The 22,277-nt window shown below is 41.2% G+C and overlaps 2 protein-coding genes across 3 annotated transcripts in view; both read left to right on the forward strand.

Moving 5' to 3' along the window:
* Nucleotides 1-22,277, forward strand: part of LOC124173081 (zinc finger protein 2 homolog) — a 191,441-nt gene that overhangs the window by 51,157 nt on the left and 118,007 nt on the right. The window lies entirely within an intron of this gene.
* LOC124173334 lies at nucleotides 16,743-18,581 on the forward strand. Of its 2 annotated transcripts, XR_006868485.1 has the most exons (4): nucleotides 16,743-17,377; nucleotides 17,468-17,595; nucleotides 17,686-18,038; nucleotides 18,489-18,581. XR_006868485.1 is itself a non-coding variant. In XM_046552865.1 (3 exons), the coding sequence occupies exons 1-3, from the start codon at nucleotides 17,290-17,292 to the stop codon at nucleotides 17,905-17,907; spliced, it is 438 nt and encodes a 145-aa protein (XP_046408821.1). In that variant the 5' UTR covers nucleotides 16,743-17,289; the 3' UTR covers nucleotides 17,908-18,581. The 2 variants fall into 2 exon arrangements, 1 of the variants encoding a protein (XP_046408821.1); XM_046552865.1 differs by having other exon boundaries at nucleotides 17,686-18,581.

Consider the following 22,277-nt stretch of genomic DNA (forward strand, 5'->3'; position numbering starts at 1 on the left):
TTTTCAGTGGCAACTAAGGAAGACATTTTGTCTTCTGGCAAAACTGAGTGTGTGCTAAACAATGACACACAAGTCGCGTTACCTTAGCCCACAGTTTTCCCAACCCACGCATTCATACCAACCCACAAGAGCACAGTCTCTCGCCGCGACCCTGTGACGTGAACGACGGTATTTTGACAGACGGTACTAGTTTGTAATATTTATCATTACTCTGTTATGCGTCCATTCATCTGGCTCCTTTTTGGATATGTGGCAGACAAGACATCAATACTTAGTACTATACACAGATAGTCCGCGAATCGTACCTGATTTATAAGTTACAGGAACTACAATACGTAGTAATTTCTCGCCGCGAAGATGAGACTCGCCGGAAGGTATACCTGTTTAAAACTCATCATTACTCTGTTATGCGTCCATTCATCTCTTTGGTTTTTTGATATATGTCAGAGAATACATCAATACTTAGTATTCTACACAGATAGTCCGCGAATCGTCCCTGATTTATAAGTTACAGGACCTACAATACGTAGTAATTTCTCGCCGCGAAGCTGAGACTCGCCGGAAGGTATACCTGTTTAAAAATCATCATTACTCTGTTATGCGTCCATTCATCTCTTTGGTTTTTTGATATATGTCAGAGAAGACATCAATACATAGTACTCCTAACAGATATCCCGCGAATCGTCCCTGATTTACAAGTTAGAAGACCTGCAATACATAGTAATTTCTCGCCAAGAAGTTGAGACTCGCCGGAAGGTATACCTGTTTAAAACTCATCATTACTCTGTTATGCGTCCATTCATCTCTTTGGTTTTTTGATATATGTCAGAGAATACATCAATACTTAGTATTCTACACAGATAGTCCGCGAATCGTCCCTGATTTATAAGTTACAGGACCTACAATACGTAGTAATTTCTCGCCGCGAAGCTGAGACTCGCCGGAAGGTATACCTGTTTAAAAATCATCATTACTCTGTTATGCGTCCATTCATCTCTTTGGTTTTTTGATATATGTCAGAGAAGACATCAATACATAGTACTTTTAATTGATATCCCGCGAATCGTCCGTGATTTATAAGTTACAAGGCCTGCAATACGTAGTAATTTCTCGCCGCAAAGCAGAGACTCGCCGGAAGGTATACCTGTTCGAAAATCATCATTACTCTGTTATGCGTCCATTCATCTCTTTGGTTTTTTGATATATGTCAGAGAAGACATCAATACTTAGTACTATACACAGATAGTCCGCGAATCGTCCCTGATTTATAAGTTACAGGAACTACAATACGTAGTAATTTCTCGCCGCGAAGATGAGACTCGCCGGAAGGTATACCTGTTTAAAACTCATCATTACTCTGTTATGCGTCCATTCATCTCTTTGGTTTTTTGATATATGTCAGAGAAGACATCAATACTTATTACTATACACAGATAGTCCGCGAATCGTCCCTGATTTATAAGTTACAGGACCTACAATACGTAGTAATTTCTCGCCGAGAAGCTGAGACTCGCCGGAAGGTATACCTGTTTAAAAATCATCATTACTCTGTTATGCGTCCATTTATCTCTTTGGTTTTTTGATATATGTCAGAGAATACATCAATACTTAGTACTCTACACAGATAGTCCGCGAATCGTCCCTGATTTATAAGTTACAGGACCTACAATACGTAGTAATTTCTCGCCGCGAAGCTGAGACTCGCCGGAAGGTATACCTGTTTAAAAATCATCATTACTCTGTTATGCGTCCATTCATCTCTTTGGTTTTTTTGATATATGTCAGAGAAGACATCAATACTTAGTACCCCTAACAGATATCCCGCGAATCGTCCCTGATTTATAAGTTACAAGGCCTGCAATACGTAGTAATTTCTCGCCGCAAAGCAGAGACTCGCCGGAAGGTAGACCTGTTTAAAACTCATCATTACTCTGTTATGCGTCCATTCATCTCTTTGGTTTTTTGATATATGTCAGAGAAGACATCAATACTTAGTACTATACACAGATAGTCCGCGAATCGTACCTGATTTATAAGTTACAGGAACTACAATACGTAGTAATTTCTCGCCGCGAAGATGAGACTCGCCGGAAGGTATACCTGTTTAAAACTCATTATTACTCTGTTATGCGTCCATTCATCTCTTTGGTTTTTTGATATATGTCAGAGAATACATCAATACTTAGTATTCTACACAGATAGTCCGCGAATCGTCCCTGATTTATAAGTTACAGGACCTACAATACGTAGTAATTTCTCGCCGCGAAGCTGAGACTCGCCGGAAGGTTTACCTGTTTAAAAATCATCATTACTCTGTTATGCGTCCATTCATCTCTTTGATTTTTTGATATATGTCAGAGAAGACATCAATACTTAGTACTCCTAATTGATATCCCGCGAATCGTCCGTGATTTATAAGTTACAAGGCCTGCAATACGTAGTAATTTCTCGCCGCAAAGCAGAGACTCGCCGGAAGGTATACCTGTTTAAAAATCATCATTACTCTGTTATGCGTCCATTCATGTCTTTGGTTTTTTGATATATGTCAGAGAAGACATCAATACATAGTACTTTTAATTGATATCCCGCGAATCGTCCGTGATTTATAAGTTACAAGGCCTGCAATACGTAGTAATTTCTCGCCGCAAAGCAGAGACTCGCCGGAAGGTATACCTGTTTAAAAATCATCATTACTCTGTTATGCGTCCATTCATCTCGCTGGTTTTTTGATATATGTCAGAGAAGACATCAATACTTAGTATTCTACACAGATAGTCCGCGAATCGTCCCTGATTTATAAGTTACAGGACCTACAATACGTAGTAATTTCTCGCCGCGAAGCTGAGACTCGCCGGAAGGTATACCTGTTTAAAAATCATCATTACTCTGTTATGCGTCCATTCATCTCTTTGGTTTTTTTGATATATGTCAGACAAGACATCAATACTTAGTACCCCTAACAGATATCCCGCGAATCGTCCCTGATTTATAAGTTACAAGGCCTGCAATACGTAGTAATTTCTCGCCGCAAAGCAGAGACTCGCCGGAAGGTATACCTGTTTAAAACTCATCATTACTCTGTTATGCGTCCATTCATCTCTTTGGTTTTTTGATATATGTCAGAGAAGACATCAATACTTAGTACTATACACAGATAGTCCGCGAATCGTACCTGATTTATAAGTTACAGGAACTACAATACGTAGTAATTTCTCGCCGCGAAGATGAGACTCGCCGGAAGGTATACCTGTTTAAAACTCATTATTACTCTGTTATGCGTCCATTCATCTCTTTGGTTTTTTGATATATGTCAGAGAATACATCAATACTTAGTATTCTACACAGATAGTCCGCGAATCGTCCCTGATTTATAAGTTACAGGACCTACAATACGTAGTAATTTCTCGCCGCGAAGCTGAGACTCGCCGGAAGGTTTACCTGTTTAAAAATCATCATTACTCTGTTATGCGTCCATTCATCTCTTTGATTTTTTGATATATGTCAGAGAAGACATCAATACTTAGTACTCCTAATTGATATCCCGCGAATCTTCCGTGATTTATAAGTTACAAGGCCTGCAATACGTAGTAATTTCTCGCCGCAAAGCAGAGACTCGCCGGAAGGTATACCTGTTTAAAAATCATCATTACTCTGTTATGCGTCCATTCATGTCTTTGGTTTTTTGATATATGTCAGAGAAGACATCAATACATAGTACTTTTAATTGATATCCCGCGAATCGTCCGTGATTTATAAGTTACAAGGCCTGCAATACGTAGTAATTTCTCGCCGCAAAGCAGAGACTCGCCGGAAGGTATACCTGTTTAAAAATCATCATTACTCTGTTATGCGTCCATTCATCTCGCTGGTTTTTTGATATATGTCAGAGAAGACATCAATACTTAGTATTCTACACAGATAGTCCGCGAATCGTCCCTGATTTATAAGTTACAGGACCTACAATACGTAGTAATTTCTCGCCGCGAAGCTGAGACTCGCCGGAAGGTATACCTGTTTAAAAATCATCATTACTCTGTTATGCGTCCATTCATCTCTTTGGTTTTTTGATATATGTCAGAGAAGACATCAATACATAGTACTCCTAACAGATATCCCGCGAATCGTCCCTGATTTACAAGTTACCGGACCTACAATACTTAATATTTTCTCGCCGCGACGTTTTGACTTGACCGGCGGTATGAGTTTATAATATTCTTCATTACTCTGTTATGCGTCCATTCATCTCGCTGGTTTTTTGATATATGGTAGTCAAGACATCAATACTTAGTAATATATACAGATACAGATAATGAAGACAGTTGTACTTGGTACCATACACAGACATTCCGCGAATTGTCCCTTATTTCCCTTTTTTAGGTCCATTATACGATAACTTCCACTTTCTTTGGGTATTTCCGTGATCGTTATGCTATCTTAGACATGGGTTTTTTTCCTGAAAATGGTATGTTCTTTCAGGCATACTTCGTCTTTAACCATGGCCTCCGCCTAGTCTCCCATCGCTCCATGGGGCAGTAAGCGTATTTATTTTCGAAACGCTCCGTGGTGACCCTACCGTGCTTCCGTGATGGGGCGTGTACGATGGGAATATGTTCCTTTAGTTCCTCTTGCTGAAGAAGTTGGCGGCGAATGACGCACAAAAAGCTCAGAGATAAAGCTTGAAAATTGACAATGAGAGAGAACTCCTGAGGAATCCCCGCATCGTTAGGCCGCTCCTCCCCCACCTATCCCTTTCTCGAAGTGTCCTTGACCAGCATAGGAAGAAATACGTGAGGTACGGACTGGATAACGAGGGTGGGGTTGCATGAGGTGAAAGGGAGTTTTTGCTAGTGCTTAGGAACAACAGTTAATGGATCTTCTTTCGTCCTGGCATGGACGATTCGGGCGTTAGGTAATGGATTCCTGGAAATGAATCCCACTCTTCCTCAACCCCATAAGGGAGGATTTACGGTGATGTGTCTCAGTGACCATTAACCAGTGTGTGCATTAATATCTTCCTGGAATAGAGTGTTTGCAATGGTCGCATTTCCGCAGATACGAAAAATCGCGATCCATGGCAGTAATATTTTAATTTGTAACTGTTTCTTACAAAGCTTTTCTTTACTTCCTCTCAGGTTGAATGCTCTGCATATAATCGCATTTCCTGGGGAAAGTTTTTAAAAATGCTGTGTTGTAAATTTTAGACGAATGCTCGAAAAATTTATTCATAATGTAAAATACAAATCCATGCGTTGATTCAAGTAAAGCTGAGTACTTGTATAATAGACAGGATTTGACTCATCTTTAACTTTGGCGAACTATTGCGTAGATTTTGTTCGAGGGTTGAGGTTATCTCCAAAACTGCTTTTACCTGCGTAAAACCTTCGCGGATGAGGAATGGTGTAGGAGCAGTCTACGATCGCGTGCCGGAATGCAAGGAGAAATCGATTTCTAAAGAAAGGAAATGCTACTAATTAAAACTAATTTGTTTAAAAAGCTTTTTTGTTACTCTTGACACTTGAACAATATCGTCGGCATTGGAACGGCTCACTAGAAATAGGCAATCGGGTGCACGAGGCACTCAAGAAATCGACGAAAAATTGGATTTTTCTCCAACTGTGAAGACCCGTAGCGGAGGTTTTAATCGTCACATGAACAAATTTTAATTTAATTTATTAATTTAATTATTTACTTAATTTTATTCATATGATATGATCTTCCGTAGTGTAATCTTCCGTAGTATGATCTTCCGTTTTGTCCCGAGGGGCAACAACAAAATGAGGGCTACATGACTGGATTTACCTTTTCCATAAAAATTTGGCGGCCTACGCACACACACCATGCATATGTTTGAACCAACTCAAACATTTCATCATTTTGGCGTGGTCTGGACTGCGTGGAGTGCATGTGGAAGTCGACTTACATGCTGCATGACGGTTTTAATCAACCCTTGCCATAAACGGAAGAGGTGGCTTCCAGGGTATTATGTGCAAGTAGAGAACAAACATGAATAAAGATTTCTTATTGCGGTTTTCTGTTACTTGCAGATTAATCAACGGAAGGAGAGATGATCTCCATTTAAATGATCGTGGATACCGTATGTTATTAAAAATTATGGAAAATAAAATTTTTAAAATTTACGTCGTGTAAAAATTTCTCGCCGCTATGCTGAGATTCGGCGGAAGGTATTCCTGTATAAAAATCTACATACCCTGTTTTGCGTCCATTCATCTCGCTGGTTTTTTTACATATGTCAGACAAGACATCAATACTTAGTACTATATTAAGATATTCCGCGAATCGTCCCTGATATACAAGTTACAGGACCTGAAATACTTAGTAACTTCTCGCCGCTAAGCTGAGATTTGCCGGAAGGTATTCCTGTATAAAAACCTGCATTACTCTGTTATGCGTCCTTTCATCTCGCTGGTTTTTCAATAAATGTCAGACAAGACCTCAAATGTTAGTACTACATACGTATATTCTTCGAATTGTCCGTTATATTGTAGATGTAGGACCTACAATACCTAGTAATTTCTCGCCATAAATGAAGACAGTAGTACTTAGTACCATAAGCAGATATTCTGCCTATTGTCCCTTATTTTCTTGTTTTAGGTCCATTTTACGTTAACTTCCACTTTCTTTGCGTATTTCCGTGATCGTTATGCTATCTTAGACATGGGTTTTTTTCCTGAAAATGGTATGTTCTTTCAGGCATACTTCGTCTTTAACCATGGCCTCCGCCTAGTCTCCCATCGCTCCATGGGGGCAGTAAGCGTATTTATTTTCGAAACGCTCCGTGGTGACCCTACCGTGCTTCCGTGATGGGGCGTGTACGATGGGAATATGTTCCTTTAGTTCCTCTTGCTGAAGAAGTTGGCGGCGAATGACGCACAAAAAGCTCAGAGATAAAGCTTGAAAATTGACAATGAGAGAGAACTCCTGAGGAATCCCCGCATCGTTAGGCCGCTCCTCCCCCACCTATCCCTTTCTCGAAGTGTCCTTGACCAGCATAGGAAGAAATACGTGAGGTACGGACTGGATAACGAGGGTGGGGTTGCATGAGGTGAAAGGGAGTTTTTGCTAGTGCTTAGGAACAACAGTTAATGGATCTTCTTTCGTCCTGGCATGGACGATTCGGGCGTTAGGTAATGGATTCCTGGAAATGAATCCCACTCTTCCTCAACCCCATAAGGGAGGATTTACGGTGATGTGTCTCAGTGACCATTAACCAGTGTGTGCATTAATATCTTCCTGGAATAGAGTGTTTGCAATGGTCGCATTTCCGCAGATACGAAAAATCGCGATCCATGGCAGTAATATTTTAATTTGTAACTGTTTCTTACAAAGCTTTTCTTTACTTCCTCTCAGGTTGAATGCTCTGCATATAATCGCATTTCCTGGGGAAAGTTTATAAAAATGTTGTGTCGCAAATTTTAGACGAATGCTCGAAAAATTTATTCATAATGTAAAATACAAATCCATGCGTTGAAATTATGTTACTGAAAACGGAGTGGAAAATTTTAGGTTTCTTTTAAATAATTATAAAATTGTTGTCCTGGAGTACGGTTGCTGAAAATTGACTTAAATTTTAAATATTATGCTTTATTGTTATTTTAGATGCACAGTTATCGGTGATTTAGAAACTTTTTTTTTTTTAGAAATTTTCAAATAAGAGCATGAAACCCGGAACCTCTGTGAAGAAGTTTTATCATAATTCCGTTTATGTTAGAAATAAAATATAGAATAGAAATTCAGAAACATGCATTAAGTTTTACATAGGTTAGTAGGCTACACTACAAGTCATGCAATCTATTAACGAGTTCTACTGCTGCCAATGAAATCTGTTATTGATCGTGGAAAAAATGACATTCGGAATCTATCTGTTCTGCAATCTATCTCTCTTATTTTATTTATATGATCTGATCTTCCGTAGTACGTTGGCGCCCGCAAGATATGGTTAACTTCGTCAGAAAAGACACTGCTCTTGAATTTATCTAAAAGGTTTAGTCTATTTTTCAATCTACGGTCCGACAGAGATTCCCATCCGAGTTTATCTAAGAGGTCAGTAACACTAACAAGACTATCGTAACGACCTTTCACATACCTGGCAGCTCTTCATTGCACGCGTTCTAACTCTGTTATTAAGCCTTTTTCATGAGGGTCCCAAACACTGGCAGCGTATACCAAATGTGGTCTAACGAGGGAAAAGTAGCTAATTTCTCTCACTTTGTCGTCGCACTTTCCTAATATTCTTTTAACAAAACCCATTTTACGATTAGCTTGACCGGTTATTTCTCGAATATGTTTATTCCACGATAGATCATTATTGAGTCTAACCCCTAGATATTTCACGGATTCAACTGCCTTTAACTGGGTGCCCCGAATGATATAGTTACGCTGTAGGGAGTTATTCTTCTTCCAGAAAGTCATTACGACGCATTTTTCCAAATTTAATTCTAACTGCCAAGCATCGCACCAAGCTTGGATAGCAGCAAGGTCATTCGTTATAGTTCATCTATATCTTTGCTGGAACGGATTTCTCTGTAAACTACAGCGTCGTCTGCAAATAATCGTAACTTACTCTGCACTACTTCGCCAATGTCGTTTATATATAGAAGGATTAGGAGTGGGCCAATGACACCACCCTGAGGAACGCCAGAAGTGACTCTAACCTCATTGGAGACTGCACCGTCTAATACTACTCTTTGGACGCGGTCGCTCAAAAAGATGCTCTAATCCAGGAAATGACATCTTCGTCTTGGCCATAAGATTTCAGTTTTGTTATTAACTTTCCGTGGGGTACTTTATCAAATGCCTTTTTGAAATCAAGAAAAATCGCGTCTACTGGAATGTTGTCTTCCCCGGAGACTAAAATATCGTGGGCGAAAAGCGCTGAGTTTCGCACGATCTGCTTTTCCTGAATCCATGTTGAGTTCCCATTAATAAGTTTTGCGCGTCTACGTGTTTCATTGACGAGCTGACTACGATGTGTTCAAGGACTTTGCAAGAGATGGACGTTAAAGATATCGGCCTGTAATTAGATGGCTGTTCCTTGTCTCCACTTTTAAATATTGGCGTTACATTAGCGATTTTCCAGTCATTAGGTACTTCGTGTTGCTTGATGGATTTACTGAATATTAACTGCAAGTAACGGGCAATTTCTGAGGCTAGTTCTTTATATACGCGAGAAGGGATTTCGTCTGGACCGGGCGATTTATTTGGACTAAGCGATTTCAATATATTTTCTATTCCGAGCGTACTAATGTCAATAGCTGGCATCTTATGTATACAGTGATTGTCATCGGTCTCGGGTGAGTTTTCGGCAGGCTCCGTGAACACGCTCTTAAAGTAGGAATTTAATACATTGGCTTTATCGTAACTGCTTGTCAACACATCTCCATTGTCGTTTCTCAGCGAACATACGGTAGATCGTTTACCTTGAACTTCCCTGACATATGACCAAAACGCATTTTAGCATGACACGCTCTCTGTCGCCTCAATGATTTTCTCACTTCCGCGTCGTACCATCTCGGTTCGCTGCCTTCTTTTACTATTTTACAAGGGATGTAGTTATTTATTCCCGAATTTACGAGCGAAAGAAAAGCTTTCCAAGTATTCTCTACATTTAACTTTAATACTGATTCTTGAAACTCGGGGAAAGCATTTGTCAGATGACTCTTAAACCCATCAAAATCAGCTCTTTTGAAAATGAAAACTTTTCGCTCTTTTTTAAAGTTTACAGGTATTTAGAGAAAACTTTGCTGTTACTACCCTATGGTCATTTATTCCTTCGACTGTGCCAACGTTTATTACCTGATGTGGTATATTTGTCGCTAATAAATCAAGAATATTTTCTCCTCTGTTTGGTGCGGATGCTATTTGAAACGATGAATTAGATGTAAAAGTGTGTAATGAAGCCTCGCAGATCACTTCATCCCTCCCACCAGGAATGAAGCTATGAGTCTCCCAATCCATAGAAGGTACGTTGAAATCTCCACCCACAATCAAGTTTCGTTCAGTATACTTGGATGCTACGCTATTTATACTACATCTACATAATACCCTGCGAGCCACCTATAGGGTGTTTGGCAGGGGGTGACCAATCACTAACATGCAGCATGCAAGAGGACCGCCACAAAAAAAATTCAACAGAATAAAAATGAATTTATAATGACATTTGAGCGATTCATGATTAAAAATGAAATCCACCGAAAAAAAATCACGTTCATTTTCAATAAATCCGAAAACCACAATTCAGAGCATGAAATGTCACTTTCTTTCACGATCAATAAGAGATTACGAAGGCTGCGACATAACCCATAAATGAAAAAGTGTATGACATGGATGTAGATGTAGATACGCTAGGGTAGGCTAAGTTTTGCAAGATAGTAACGAAGGAAACCGCAGCGCACATTTGGCGCCGTTAAACCAGGGACGGGGGGTGGGGGGGAAAAATGTTTCCAACGGGATTGGTCGCAGGCGACCAATAGGAATTCTTCTATCACGAGCAACAAGGCTTTGGGAAACCAAAATACGTAGACACCCTGCGCGCGTAATTTCATTGTTCCACCAGCAACAGCATCAACAGCAGCAACATCATCTTCCTCTTCTTCTTGGTGTCCTGGCCTGGAGTACCTGGAGCAGAAAGTGTAAGTGACTATCTGGAATATCGTCTAAGATATTTTCCATATACGACTTACGCGAAAATCAGAGTGCAGTAATTTATAGTAATAATTTTTAGAAAATATTGCAATTTAACCGCTACTAGCATATTCACTTTCGCATATTTTTTAATCCGTCATTGCATGGTCTCTTTTTAGATGTTTCATTTCAGATAATATTTAAATGTAACTGTAATTAGAATATTCCCCTTCACAATTTCTTTTATCCGCGACTGCATGTTTTCTTTCTCACTTCCTTTTTTTTAAACATTTCCCTGCGTTTGAGGGGTAAGGAATCGTCGAAGAATTTGTGTTATATTGTCATTTGTGGTACCTCGTTTTTTCCCTGTGCAATACGCTCTCGTACGTGGCTTTGGTAATCGCAGATTAGAATCGAGAACTTATTCCGTGTGTTCATATGGAGTTGGTGAATATGTCGACAAAAGGTAGTCTTTGCGCTGCGTCTTTGGGCGAGTTTTTCCTTTCGAAGGGGTACACCTTTCCCAGTATCGAGTGCGGGGGGTATAAGGAGCAATCTGCTTTCGGTGCGGCGGCGCTAGAGTTTTACGGGGTCAACGACTACACCAACAGGCGTAAACTCTACTGTTTCTGGAGAAGAAATAAAGTGGTGCGGGATAATGTTAAGAGGGGCGGTGTTGCTGGAGTTAAGGTGTCGGACACCCAAGCTGCACCCATCAAATGGAAGCAGTTCCCTAGAAGGAAGGCGTTGCTCATAGCTTCTGGTTGGAAACTCCTCGATAGGAGTACATTGCACTGTAATGAAAGCGTTATCTTAAGAAATTCCGATGATTTCGACGAGTTCTCAGTGTTATCAAGTAACGTAGGCAGAGGGGTTGATACGCTAGAGACAGTCACGGTGGCTGAAGGGGATGTCGATGATGGTGATGCGGTAGGAGTGTCTGTATTCGACGAAGTTTCGGTGAAAAGCGTGAGAGATGGTGTCGCAGCCAGGGACGTTGATGAGGTAGCGACAGCGGTAACGGCCGAGGTTGAGGCTAATTATGAGTGCGGCGATGAAGTGGCAACTAGTTCAGGGGTTACTTATGCATTTCGTAAGCCCGTCGGTGAAATTGAGGGGGAGTTTCACTTCAAATACCAGGAATGGAGAGATATCTTTAGGGGAGGCAAATTGGTGCTTGGGAAGTGGACACACGTGCTCTGCGATCGGTTTGCGGTAGTCAACCCGTATTGCGTTCCCCTTGTGAAGGACCATCGCGTAAGTAAGCGCCAGAAAAAAATCGTCGTGAGAGCGTATTGCAAGCACCATCAGTGCAAGACATTCACTCTCATAGTTTACAATCCTTTCGCGTGTGATGAAAGTGACGTCCTGGTTCGCGTCTATAGCGTAGGCACCTTAAATCACGGTAAGGAGAAGTTATCGCGTCCGCTAAGTGGCATTAAGAGGGAGGAAACTAGGAAGAAGGTGGTAAGGAGCGGCGCATTTCAATATCGAAAAGATTCAATCCTTCGCTCAGATAATGACGTGATAAAGAGCGGTAACATGTCAGGTATTCATTCGCTCAGTGTGCTGCGAAGAGCGCGAATGGAAGAGATTGCTTCGGGGGACTACTGCGCAAACCCCATTCTAGATGTTTATCAGATGTACGTAAGTGAGAGGGAGGAGGATAGATACATACAATTTTTTGGCTTCCCTATGGTCGTTCATTGCTTTTCGCGTAGACAGATCGAGATGATAGCATCCCTCCCTTCGTATGATAAACCCATCCTTTACTTTGATGCGACGGGGTCAGTCGTTAAGCCGTTTCCGGGAAGTCGGAAGAGGGTGCTCTATTACGCAGGAGTAGTAAATATTGGGAATGTTATAGTACCGATCATGGAGATGGTAACGTCATCTCATAACACTGATTCATTGGCAAATTTCTTGTCATCGTTCAATTACCGTGCGAAGGTGGTCACAGACAAACGCAAGTCTCTCTTCAAGGCGGCGGTTTGCGATTTCAGTTTCGCGATCATTCATGCCCTTGTTCTGTCTTTCTCAAGGTGTACTTTAACGCGGTATTTAGAGGTCGCATATGAGGAGGTTAATGGCCGTACGGAAAATATTATCGAGGTTCCCGTGTATATATGTTGCGCTCATTTCATTCGAATTGTTGTCAGGAAGTTGAGCCAATCTTTCGAAAAAAAAGGAAATCGGGTATTTTTGCGAGATGTCGTAGCATTATTAGTCAGGGCTACGTCATTGAGTGTCCTCGATAGCGTAATGAAAGACATCATCACCCTTTTATGCAGTAGGAAAGCAGGTGATAATCAAGTAGAAGCCATAAATTCATTGAAACGCTTGATTTCCGAAAATCCTCCTGCGCCGTCGGAGGAATTATTGAAAAGTGACGTTGCTGAGGAATCGAAGGAGCCACGCGATAGGCTGTATAGAAGAAGTCCGTTTTTCCGTCGATATAATGAAATGCTTAAGGCATTCAGCGACATTTCACGCGGAGAAGAGAATCAGTTTTACAACCCTAGGTTTTGCAAATGGTTGTTGAAGCGACTAATCCCATTCGTACCGTTATGGTCAAATATTCTGCGCGGAGATAAAGAGGGGTCTCTAGGAGTTACTTTCAGCAACTCGTCCGTTGAACGCTGGTTTGGTTTGGTTAAGAAATCGATATTAGGATCCCAGTTGCGTTTAACGTGTGGCAGATTCGTTCGGGCAGTAAGACCCACAGTCGAGGCAACCATTAAAGAAATACAACTTGCCATCCCGCCGACAGAGAAACAGGTGTCGGTATCCAGGCGAGGGGAAGATCCGACCATGGAGAGGGAGAAATGGGGAAAGAGGCAGCGTAAGCAAAGGCGCGATAAGGGAACGTCGTTTGAGGGTAAGAAAATTTTATCTTTTGCGTTGAGTGAATCCATTCCCCGCGATCCACGTCCAAAGGTATGGCGAACGGCGGGTGTGAAGACGGAAGTACATCACCCTCCTTTATCAACAGCAACCAACGGTTTAATTTGCGATAGAAACTACTTCCAAAGCAGCGCTAACGTAAAATTACAGGGACCGTATGTTATGGGACACGTGGGTAAAAACCATTCAAGCGTTTACCTCGAAGATTTTTTGACGTTGTTAGGGAGGAGTTGGCTTGTGAATTTCATCATTGATTCATTTGCGTGCGTCGTTACGGAGAACAATGCCAACGTCGAGTACATCACATGCGAATCGTCACAGAATGCGATAGAAGGGAAATTGCCTCCTAAAAAATTTGCGCCAGATGTCAACTTAGCGAATAAAAGTCTTTTAATGCCGTATAATGAAAACGGTAACCATTGGTGTCTTTTCTACGTAAACTTCCGCGAAAAAACTATTTCATTTCTTGATCCAAGACGCCAGGCGCCCCAGTTTCAGTATTTCGAAAAGTGCTTGAAAACATTAAGGAATAGAGCCCGCGCGCTGAAGGAAGAGTTCGAACCCAACTGGAAATATAAATCGTTCAATTACCCGCAACAGAGTGACACTTACAACTGCGGCATCTACGTTTGTTATTACATTGCGAAATTAGCAAATAGTCAAGAGTTAGGATCGTACCTTGACCCAAGTAAGTACCGGGAAGAAGTTATGAAAGTTGTTGTAGAAGGCTTGAAATGCGTGAATGACATCTGCCCGTTATGCGACCGAGGCGCTTTCAAAGATGACCCTCCTTGGGTGTCCTGCGATGTTTGTTCCAGGTGGTTTCACTTGAGGTGCGTAGAAACGTCGTCCTCGGCAGCGGAAATTGAGAAAAAGACGTGGATTTGTGTACTTTGCAGCAATTGGCTAGGGAGTGTAGGCACCACACTACGAAATGACGCTCCCGTTGATAACACACGCCAACAAGGAAAATTGTAAATTGTTTGAAATCTTTTCATTTAAATACGTGATACTCATATACTTTTATGTGCCGAATCCAAAGCTGACCTTAGTCTTTTTGTATCACCCATCGTTTCCCAATAATACGTAATTTAATGTTTAGTCTAATACCCCTATAAGGTGTCTAGGGAAATCAATGATAAGCTGTGCAACATCATAGAATTGTTTGTTTTAATTTTTTGCATTTCTGCGATGAATCGCTTGATGCACTTCTCGGTGAAGTACCTACAGTAATCCCCCATTATCTCTGTCCGTGAGAGCTACTTTTTCTATTTTTTTCCAACTACAGAAAAACTGTTAAATACTATACATGTTGCTTGCTATCGTACATTCAAACGTAAAATGTGATTAAATGGTGGGTGGTACAACTTTTTAAGCATCACATTTGGATTCAGCAACTTAAAAACATTACAAATAGGTTTTTTCAGGGAAGAAGTTTCGGTAACTGTTAGCCTGTGTTATCTCTATGTCGCGTCTCTACATTTTTTCTGCCGCCTATCTGCTGCTTAATTCGGTGGATAGGCCAGCTCGAAAATCGTTCATAACCGTTAATGACAGGTCGCCGCGTTCAAGAGAGATTTCGTACGTTTTGCACCGCACAAATATTTTCTCCGTGAGGGCTATCTGCTGCTAAATTCGGTGGATAGGCCAGCTCGAAAATCGTTCATAACCGTTAATGACAGGTCGCCGCGTTCAAGAGAGATTTCGTACGTTTTGCACCGCACAAATGTTTTCTCCGTGAGGGCTATCTGCTGCTAAATTCGGTGGATAGGCCAGCTCGAAAATCGTTCATAACCGTTAATGACAGGTCGCCGCGTTCAAGAGAGATTTCGTACGTTTTGCACCGCACAAATGTTTTCTCCGTGAGGGCTATCTGCTGCTAAATTCGGTGGATAGGCCAGCTCGAAAATCGTTCATAACCGTTAATGACAGGTCGCCGCGTTCAAGAGAGATTTCGTACGTTTTGCACCGCACAAATATTTTCTCCGTGAGGGCTATCTGCTGCTAAATTCGGTGGATAGGCCAGCTCGAAAATCGTTCATAACCGTTAATGACAGGTCGCCGCGTTCAAGAGAGATTTCGTACGTTTTGCACCGCACAAATATTTTCTCCGTGAGGGCTATCTGCTGCTAAATTCGGTGGATAGGCCAGCTCGAAAATCGTTCATAACCGTTAATGACAGGTCGCCGCGTTCAAGAGAGATTTCGTACGTTTTGCACCGCACAAATATTTTCTCCGTGAGGGCTATCTGCTGCTAAATTCGGTGGATAGGCCAGCTCGAAAATCGTTCATAACCGTTAATGACAGGTCGCCGCGTTCAAGAGAGATTTCGTACGTTTTGCACCGCACAAATATTTTCTCCGTGAGGGCTATCTGCTGCTAAATTCGGTGGATAGGCCAGCTCGAAAATCGTTCATAAACATTAATGACAGGTCGCCGCGTTACGCCTATCTGCTGCGCGAAACGGTGGATGGGCAATCGATAGGTTCAATGGTGCACGGTGCATGTTCCTGTTGCATGCGGCATGTTGGTGATTGGTCACCCCCTGCCTATCACTCTAGAAGTGGCTTGCAGGGTATTATGTAGATGTCTAACGGTCAACAAGGGTTTCCGCTGTGCAGAACAGTTGTTACCCTTGCATGCATGCTGCTGTGTTTCCTAATACGCATGTTTCTTGTTTTGCATGGCCCTCTCTTACCACATAAATCACATGTTAGACCCCAGAATTACATCAGATGAATCGTAGTGTAGCCTACTGACTTATGTATAACTTGATGCAATTCTTATTATGCAGATTTGGATTTGGTAGTACACTGTTATAGTGTGCGTAACGGTTTTTTGGTTCTTGTTCTGTGCATGTGAACATTCAATAGCATGCTGGTGATTGAGCACCCCCTGCTAAACACCCTATAGGTGGACCGCGTGGTGTTACGTAGATCTAGATGAACCTGAAAGCTGCCTCAGCGCGGCGATAGGGGGCATTTCAGCAGTTATTGCACTAACATCTACATCTACAAATTACCCTGCGAGCCACCTCTAGGGTGTTTGGCAGGGGGTGATCAATCACCAGCATGCAGCATGCATTTGGACTCCCAAACCCCGCATTGCATTATCATACGCATGTTTCTTGTTTTGCATGAGCATGACCCTCTCTTACCCCAATGCTGCCTCAACGCGGCGAGAGGGTGTAACAGGCAAATGCTTCCTGAGGAACACTTGGCTGCGAAAATTTTCTCTTTAACTTTTGTGGTGAACGCAGCCCACATTTGGCTCCTCATACAAGTGACGTTTGCCAGCGTCCACTACCTTTGTGGTGACCCCGCTATCTTCATGGAAACAATTGCTTAATAATCTACCGCCGGTGGCGTGAACCCTTATGATCACAGCACAACCGCAGGATGAAACGATGAAGCATTTGCCTGGCCAAAGCATTGGGAATGTGTAAATAATATTTGACTGCCATTCCATTCACAGAGTTATGAATGTATGTCAATTGCCCGTTTTACGACCCAACTCTGCGGAACACAGGTCCCCTACCACAGACTGCGACCCTTCCAACGGATTTGCGGCTCACGTCGCGGAATGAATTTATGGTTAACTTATCGCATTGCGAGACTTGTCGCTCCATTCTTTGTTGTAATATCCTAGCGTGTAACTGCATGAGGAGAAATGGTGAGGGAAAGGTGAATATGTGTGGGCTAGATGTGATCTATACATTTCAAATCCTCTTGCCCTTCTTTTCAGATGCCGGCCTACCTCTGGGGCTATGAGTTGATGGGGGACAGCCATGCCGTCCGCCTGGGGGAGAGATTGGGATATCCCCTAGAGGGAAGTAAGTGACGATTAATTCTTTAAATTGAAAAACATATTGCGAAAGCCTTAGACAGTACTTGTATTCACGCTGCCTTTCCTACGCCCCCAGGGTTTCCCCGGCGGATTGGCCTGGCCAGGAGTGGGGCCCGCGTCCTCCATCTCCTCCAGGAGGTAGTGTCGGCGGCTGAGGTACCAGAGCGAGCTATTATAATAATCGGCTCCAATGACCTTAGGAATGTGAGTTTTTGGATACCAGTCTGTATTACTTAACTTGTGAACTTATTGATAACAACAAGTTATTCATTCCGTATTTCGCTTTTTCCACAGGGCACAAGCATACGAAAAATGAAGGCGGCGTTCTACAGCCTCATTCGGGAGCTGTTGAGGCGGGGATGCCGGGATGTAATCGTTGTAGAAGTTTTCCCGGCTCCCCGCCTCACGGAGACAATAGCCTCCCGAATGAGGCTGAATTCATACAACAGGTGGCTGCGGGGGTGGGAGCGCGGTAAGTCTACCTTCCTTTTTCCCCTCCTTTATTGCGGATTTTAAAGCTGAAAGCTGTCAAAAACAATTGAAATGGAAGAATATCCAGTAGGTAATAATGATTTCTTTTTCCGCATTACAGAACGCATCCGGGTCATAAGCACGAGATCATTATTCGAAATTGAAAATTATGAGCCGTAAGTACCAAAACAATGTAAAAATTCTCCTATGAGTCATGAGTCGAGACATTGTTAAATAACAGTATGCCGCTTCTGGGAACCGTATATGCATGTGCATCCAATAGATTTATGACAATGTTTAACCCTGCGATATACTACGCATGTGCTGTAATTACCTTAATGGCATGTAACAACAAAATGAGGGTTACATGACTGGATTTACCTTTTCCATAAAAATTAGGCGGCCTACGCAGACACACCATGCATATGTTTGAACCAAATCAAACATTTCGTCATTTTGGCGTGGTCTGGACTGCGTGGAGTGCATGTGGAAGTCGACTTGCATGCTGCATGACGGTTTTCAATCAACCTTTCCATAAACGGAAGAGGGGGCTTCCAGGGTATTATGTGAATGTAGAGAACAAACATGAATAAAGATTTCTTATTGCGGTTTTCTGTTATTTGCAGATTAATCAACGGAAGGAGAGATGATCTACATTTAAATGATCGCGGGTACCTGAAGTTATTGTCAATAATGGAAAATAAAATTTTTAAAATTTACGTTGTGTGTATACTTCCACTTCCTCTTGTCTACCATTACTTGTATATGGTGATTGATCACCCCCTGCCAAACACCCTAGAGGTGGCTAGCAGGGTATTATGTAGATGTAGATGTATATCAGGGACGACTCGCGGACTATCTGTATAAAGAACTAAGTATTGATGTCTTGTCTGCCATACATCAAAAAAGCAGCGAGATGAATGGACGCATAACAGAGTAATGATGATTTTTAAACAGGTATACCTTCCGGCGAGTCTCAGCTTCGCGGCGAGAAATTACTATGTATTGCAGGTCATGTTACTTATAAATCAGGGACGATTCGCGGAATATCAGAGTATAGTACTAAGTATTGATGTCTTCTCTGACATATATCAAAAAACCAAAGAGATGAATGGACGCATAACAGAGAAATGATGTATATTATAAAGTCATACCGTCGGTCAAATCAAAGCGTCGCGGCCAGAAAATATTAAGTATTGTAGGTCCTTCAACTTGTAAATCAGGGACGATTCGCAGAAAATCTGTATAAAGTACTAAGTATTGATGTCTTGTCTGCCATACATCAAAAAAGCAGCGAGATGAATGGACGCATAACAGAGAAATGATGAATATTATAAAGTCATACCGTCGGTCAAATCAAAGCGTCGCGGCCAGAAAATATTAAGTATTGTAGGTCCTTCAACTTGTAAATCAGGGACGATTCGCAGAAAATCTGTCTATAGTAATAAGTATTGATGTCTTGTCTGCCATACATAAAAAAAAACGGCGAGATGAATGGACGCATAACAGAGTAATGATGATTTTTAAACTGGTATACCTTCCGGCGAGTCTCAACTTCGCGGCGAGAAATTACTATGTATTGCAGGTCATGTAACTTATAAATCAGGGACGATTCGCAGAATATCAGAGTATAGTACTAAGTATTGATGTCTTGTCTGCCATATATGAAAAAAGCAGCGAGATGAATGGACGCATAACAGAGTAATGATGATTTTTAAACTGGTATACCTTCCGGCGAGTCTCAACTTCGCGGCGAGAAATTACTATGTATTGCAGGTTATGTAACTTATAAATCAGGGACGATTCGCGGAATATCAGAGTAAAGTACTAAGTATTGATGTCTTGTCTGCCATATATGAAAAAAGCAGCGAGATGAATGGACGCATAACAGAGTAATGATGATTTTTAAACAGGTATACCTTCCGGCGAGTCTCAGCTTCGCGGCGAAAAAATACTACGTATTGCAGGTCTTGTAACTTATAAATCAGGGAAGATTCGCAGAAAATCTATATATAGTACTAAGTATTGATGCCTTGTCTGCCATACATCAAAAAAGCAGCGAGATGAATGGACGCATAACAGAGTAATGATGAATATTATAAAGTCATACCGTCGGTCAAATCAAAGCGTCGCGGCCAGAAAATATTAAGTATTGTAGGTCCTTCAACTTGTAAATCAGGGAAGATTCGCAGAAAATCTATATATAGTACTAAGTATTGATGCCTTGTCTGCCATACATCAAAAAAGCAGCGAGATGAATGGACGCATAACAGAGTAATGATGAATATTATAAAGTCATACCGTCGGTCAAGTCAAAGCGTCGCGGCGAGAAAATTTTAAGTATTGTAGGTCCTTTAACTTGTAAATCAAGGACGATTCGCAGAATATCTGTATATAGTACTAAGTATTGATGTCTTGTGTACCATATATGAAAAAAGCAGCGAGATGAATGGACGCATAACAGAGTAATGATGAATATTATAAAGTCATACCGTCGGTCAAATCAAAGCGTCGCGGCGAGAAAATTTTAAGTATTGTAGGTCCTTTAACTTGTAAATCAGGGACGATTCGCAGAATATCTGTATATAGTACTAAGTATTGATGTCTTGTTTACCATATGTGAAAAAAGCAGCGACATGAATGGACGCATAACAGAGTAATGATGATTTTTAAACAGGTATACCTTCCGGCGAGTCTCAGCTTCGCGGCGAGAAATTACTATGTATTGCAGGTCATGTAACTTATAAATCAGGGACGATTCGCGGAATATCAGAGTATAGTACTAAGTATTGATGTCTTCTTTGACTTATATCAAAAAACCAAAGAGATGAATGGACGCATAACAGAGTGATGATGATTTTTAAACAGGTATACCTTCCGGCGAGTCTCAGCTTCGCGGCGAGAAATTACTATGTATTGCAGGTCATGTTACTTATAAATCAGGGACGATTCGTGGAATATCAGAGTATAGTACTAAGAATTGATGTCTTCTCTGACATATATCAAAAAACCAAAGAGATGAATGGACGCATAACAGAGTAATGATGAATATTATAAAGTCATACCGTCGGTCAAGTCAAAGCGTCGCGGCGAGAAAATTTTAAGTATTGTAGGTCCTTTTACTTGTAAATCAGGGACGATTCGCAGAATATCTGTATATAGTACTAAGAATTGATGTCTTTTCTGCCATATATGAAAAAAGCAGCGAGATGAATGGACGCATAACAGAGTAATGATGAATATTATAAAGTCATACCGTCGGTCAAATCAAAGCGTCGCGGCGAGAAATTTTTAAGTATTGTAGGTCCTTTTACTTGTAAATCAGGGACGATTCGCAGAATATCTGTATATAGTACTAAGTATTGATGTCCTGTTTACCATATGTGAAAAAAGCAGCGACATGAATGGACGCATAACAGAGTAATGATGATTTTTACACAGGTATACCTTCCGGCGAGTCTCAGCTTCGCGGCGAGAAATTACTATGTATTGCAGGTCATGTTACTTATAAATCAGGGACGATTCGCGGAATATCAGAGTATAGTACTAAGTATAAATGTCTTCTCTGACATATATCAAAAAACCAAAGAGATGAATGGACGCATAACAGAGTAATGATGATTTTTAAACAGGTATACCTTCCGGCGAGTCTCAGCTTCGCGGCGAAAAAATACTACGTATTGCAGGTCTTGTAACTTATAAGTCAGGGACGATTCGCAGAATATCTGTGTGTAGTACTGAGTATTGATGTCTTCTCTGACATATATCAAAAAAGCAGCGAGATGAATGGACGCATAACAGAGTAATGATGAATATTATAAAGTCATACCGTCGGTCAAATCAAAGCGTCGCGGCCAGAAAATATTAAGTATTGTAGGTCCTTCAACTTGTAAATCAGGGAAGATTCGCAGAAAATCTATATATAGTACTAAGTATTGATGCCTTGTCTGCCATACATCAAAAAAGCAGCGAGATGAATGGACGCATAACAGAGTAATGATGAATATTATAAAGTCATACCGTCGGTCAAGTCAAAGCGTCGCGGCGAGAAAATTTTAAGTATTGTAGGTCCTTTAACTTGTAAATCAAGGACGATTCGCAGAATATCTGTATATAGTACTAAGTATTGATGTCTTGTGTACCATATATGAAAAAAGCAGCGAGATGAATGGACGCATAACAGAGTAATGATGAATATTATAAAGTCATACCGTCGGTCAAATCAAAGCGTTGCGGCGAGAAAATTTTAAGTATTGTAGGTCCTTTAACTTGTAAATCAGGGACGATTCGCAGAATATCTGTATATAGTACTAAGTATTGATGTCTTGTTTACCATATGTGAAAAAAGCAGCGACATGAATGGACGCATAACAGAGTAATGATGATTTTTAAACAGGTATACCTTCCGGCGAGTC

The sequence above is a fragment of the Ischnura elegans genome (assembly GCF_921293095.1).
Source record: "Ischnura elegans chromosome 13 unlocalized genomic scaffold, ioIscEleg1.1 SUPER_13_unloc_4, whole genome shotgun sequence".
NCBI lineage: Eukaryota > Metazoa > Arthropoda > Insecta > Odonata > Coenagrionidae > Ischnura > Ischnura elegans.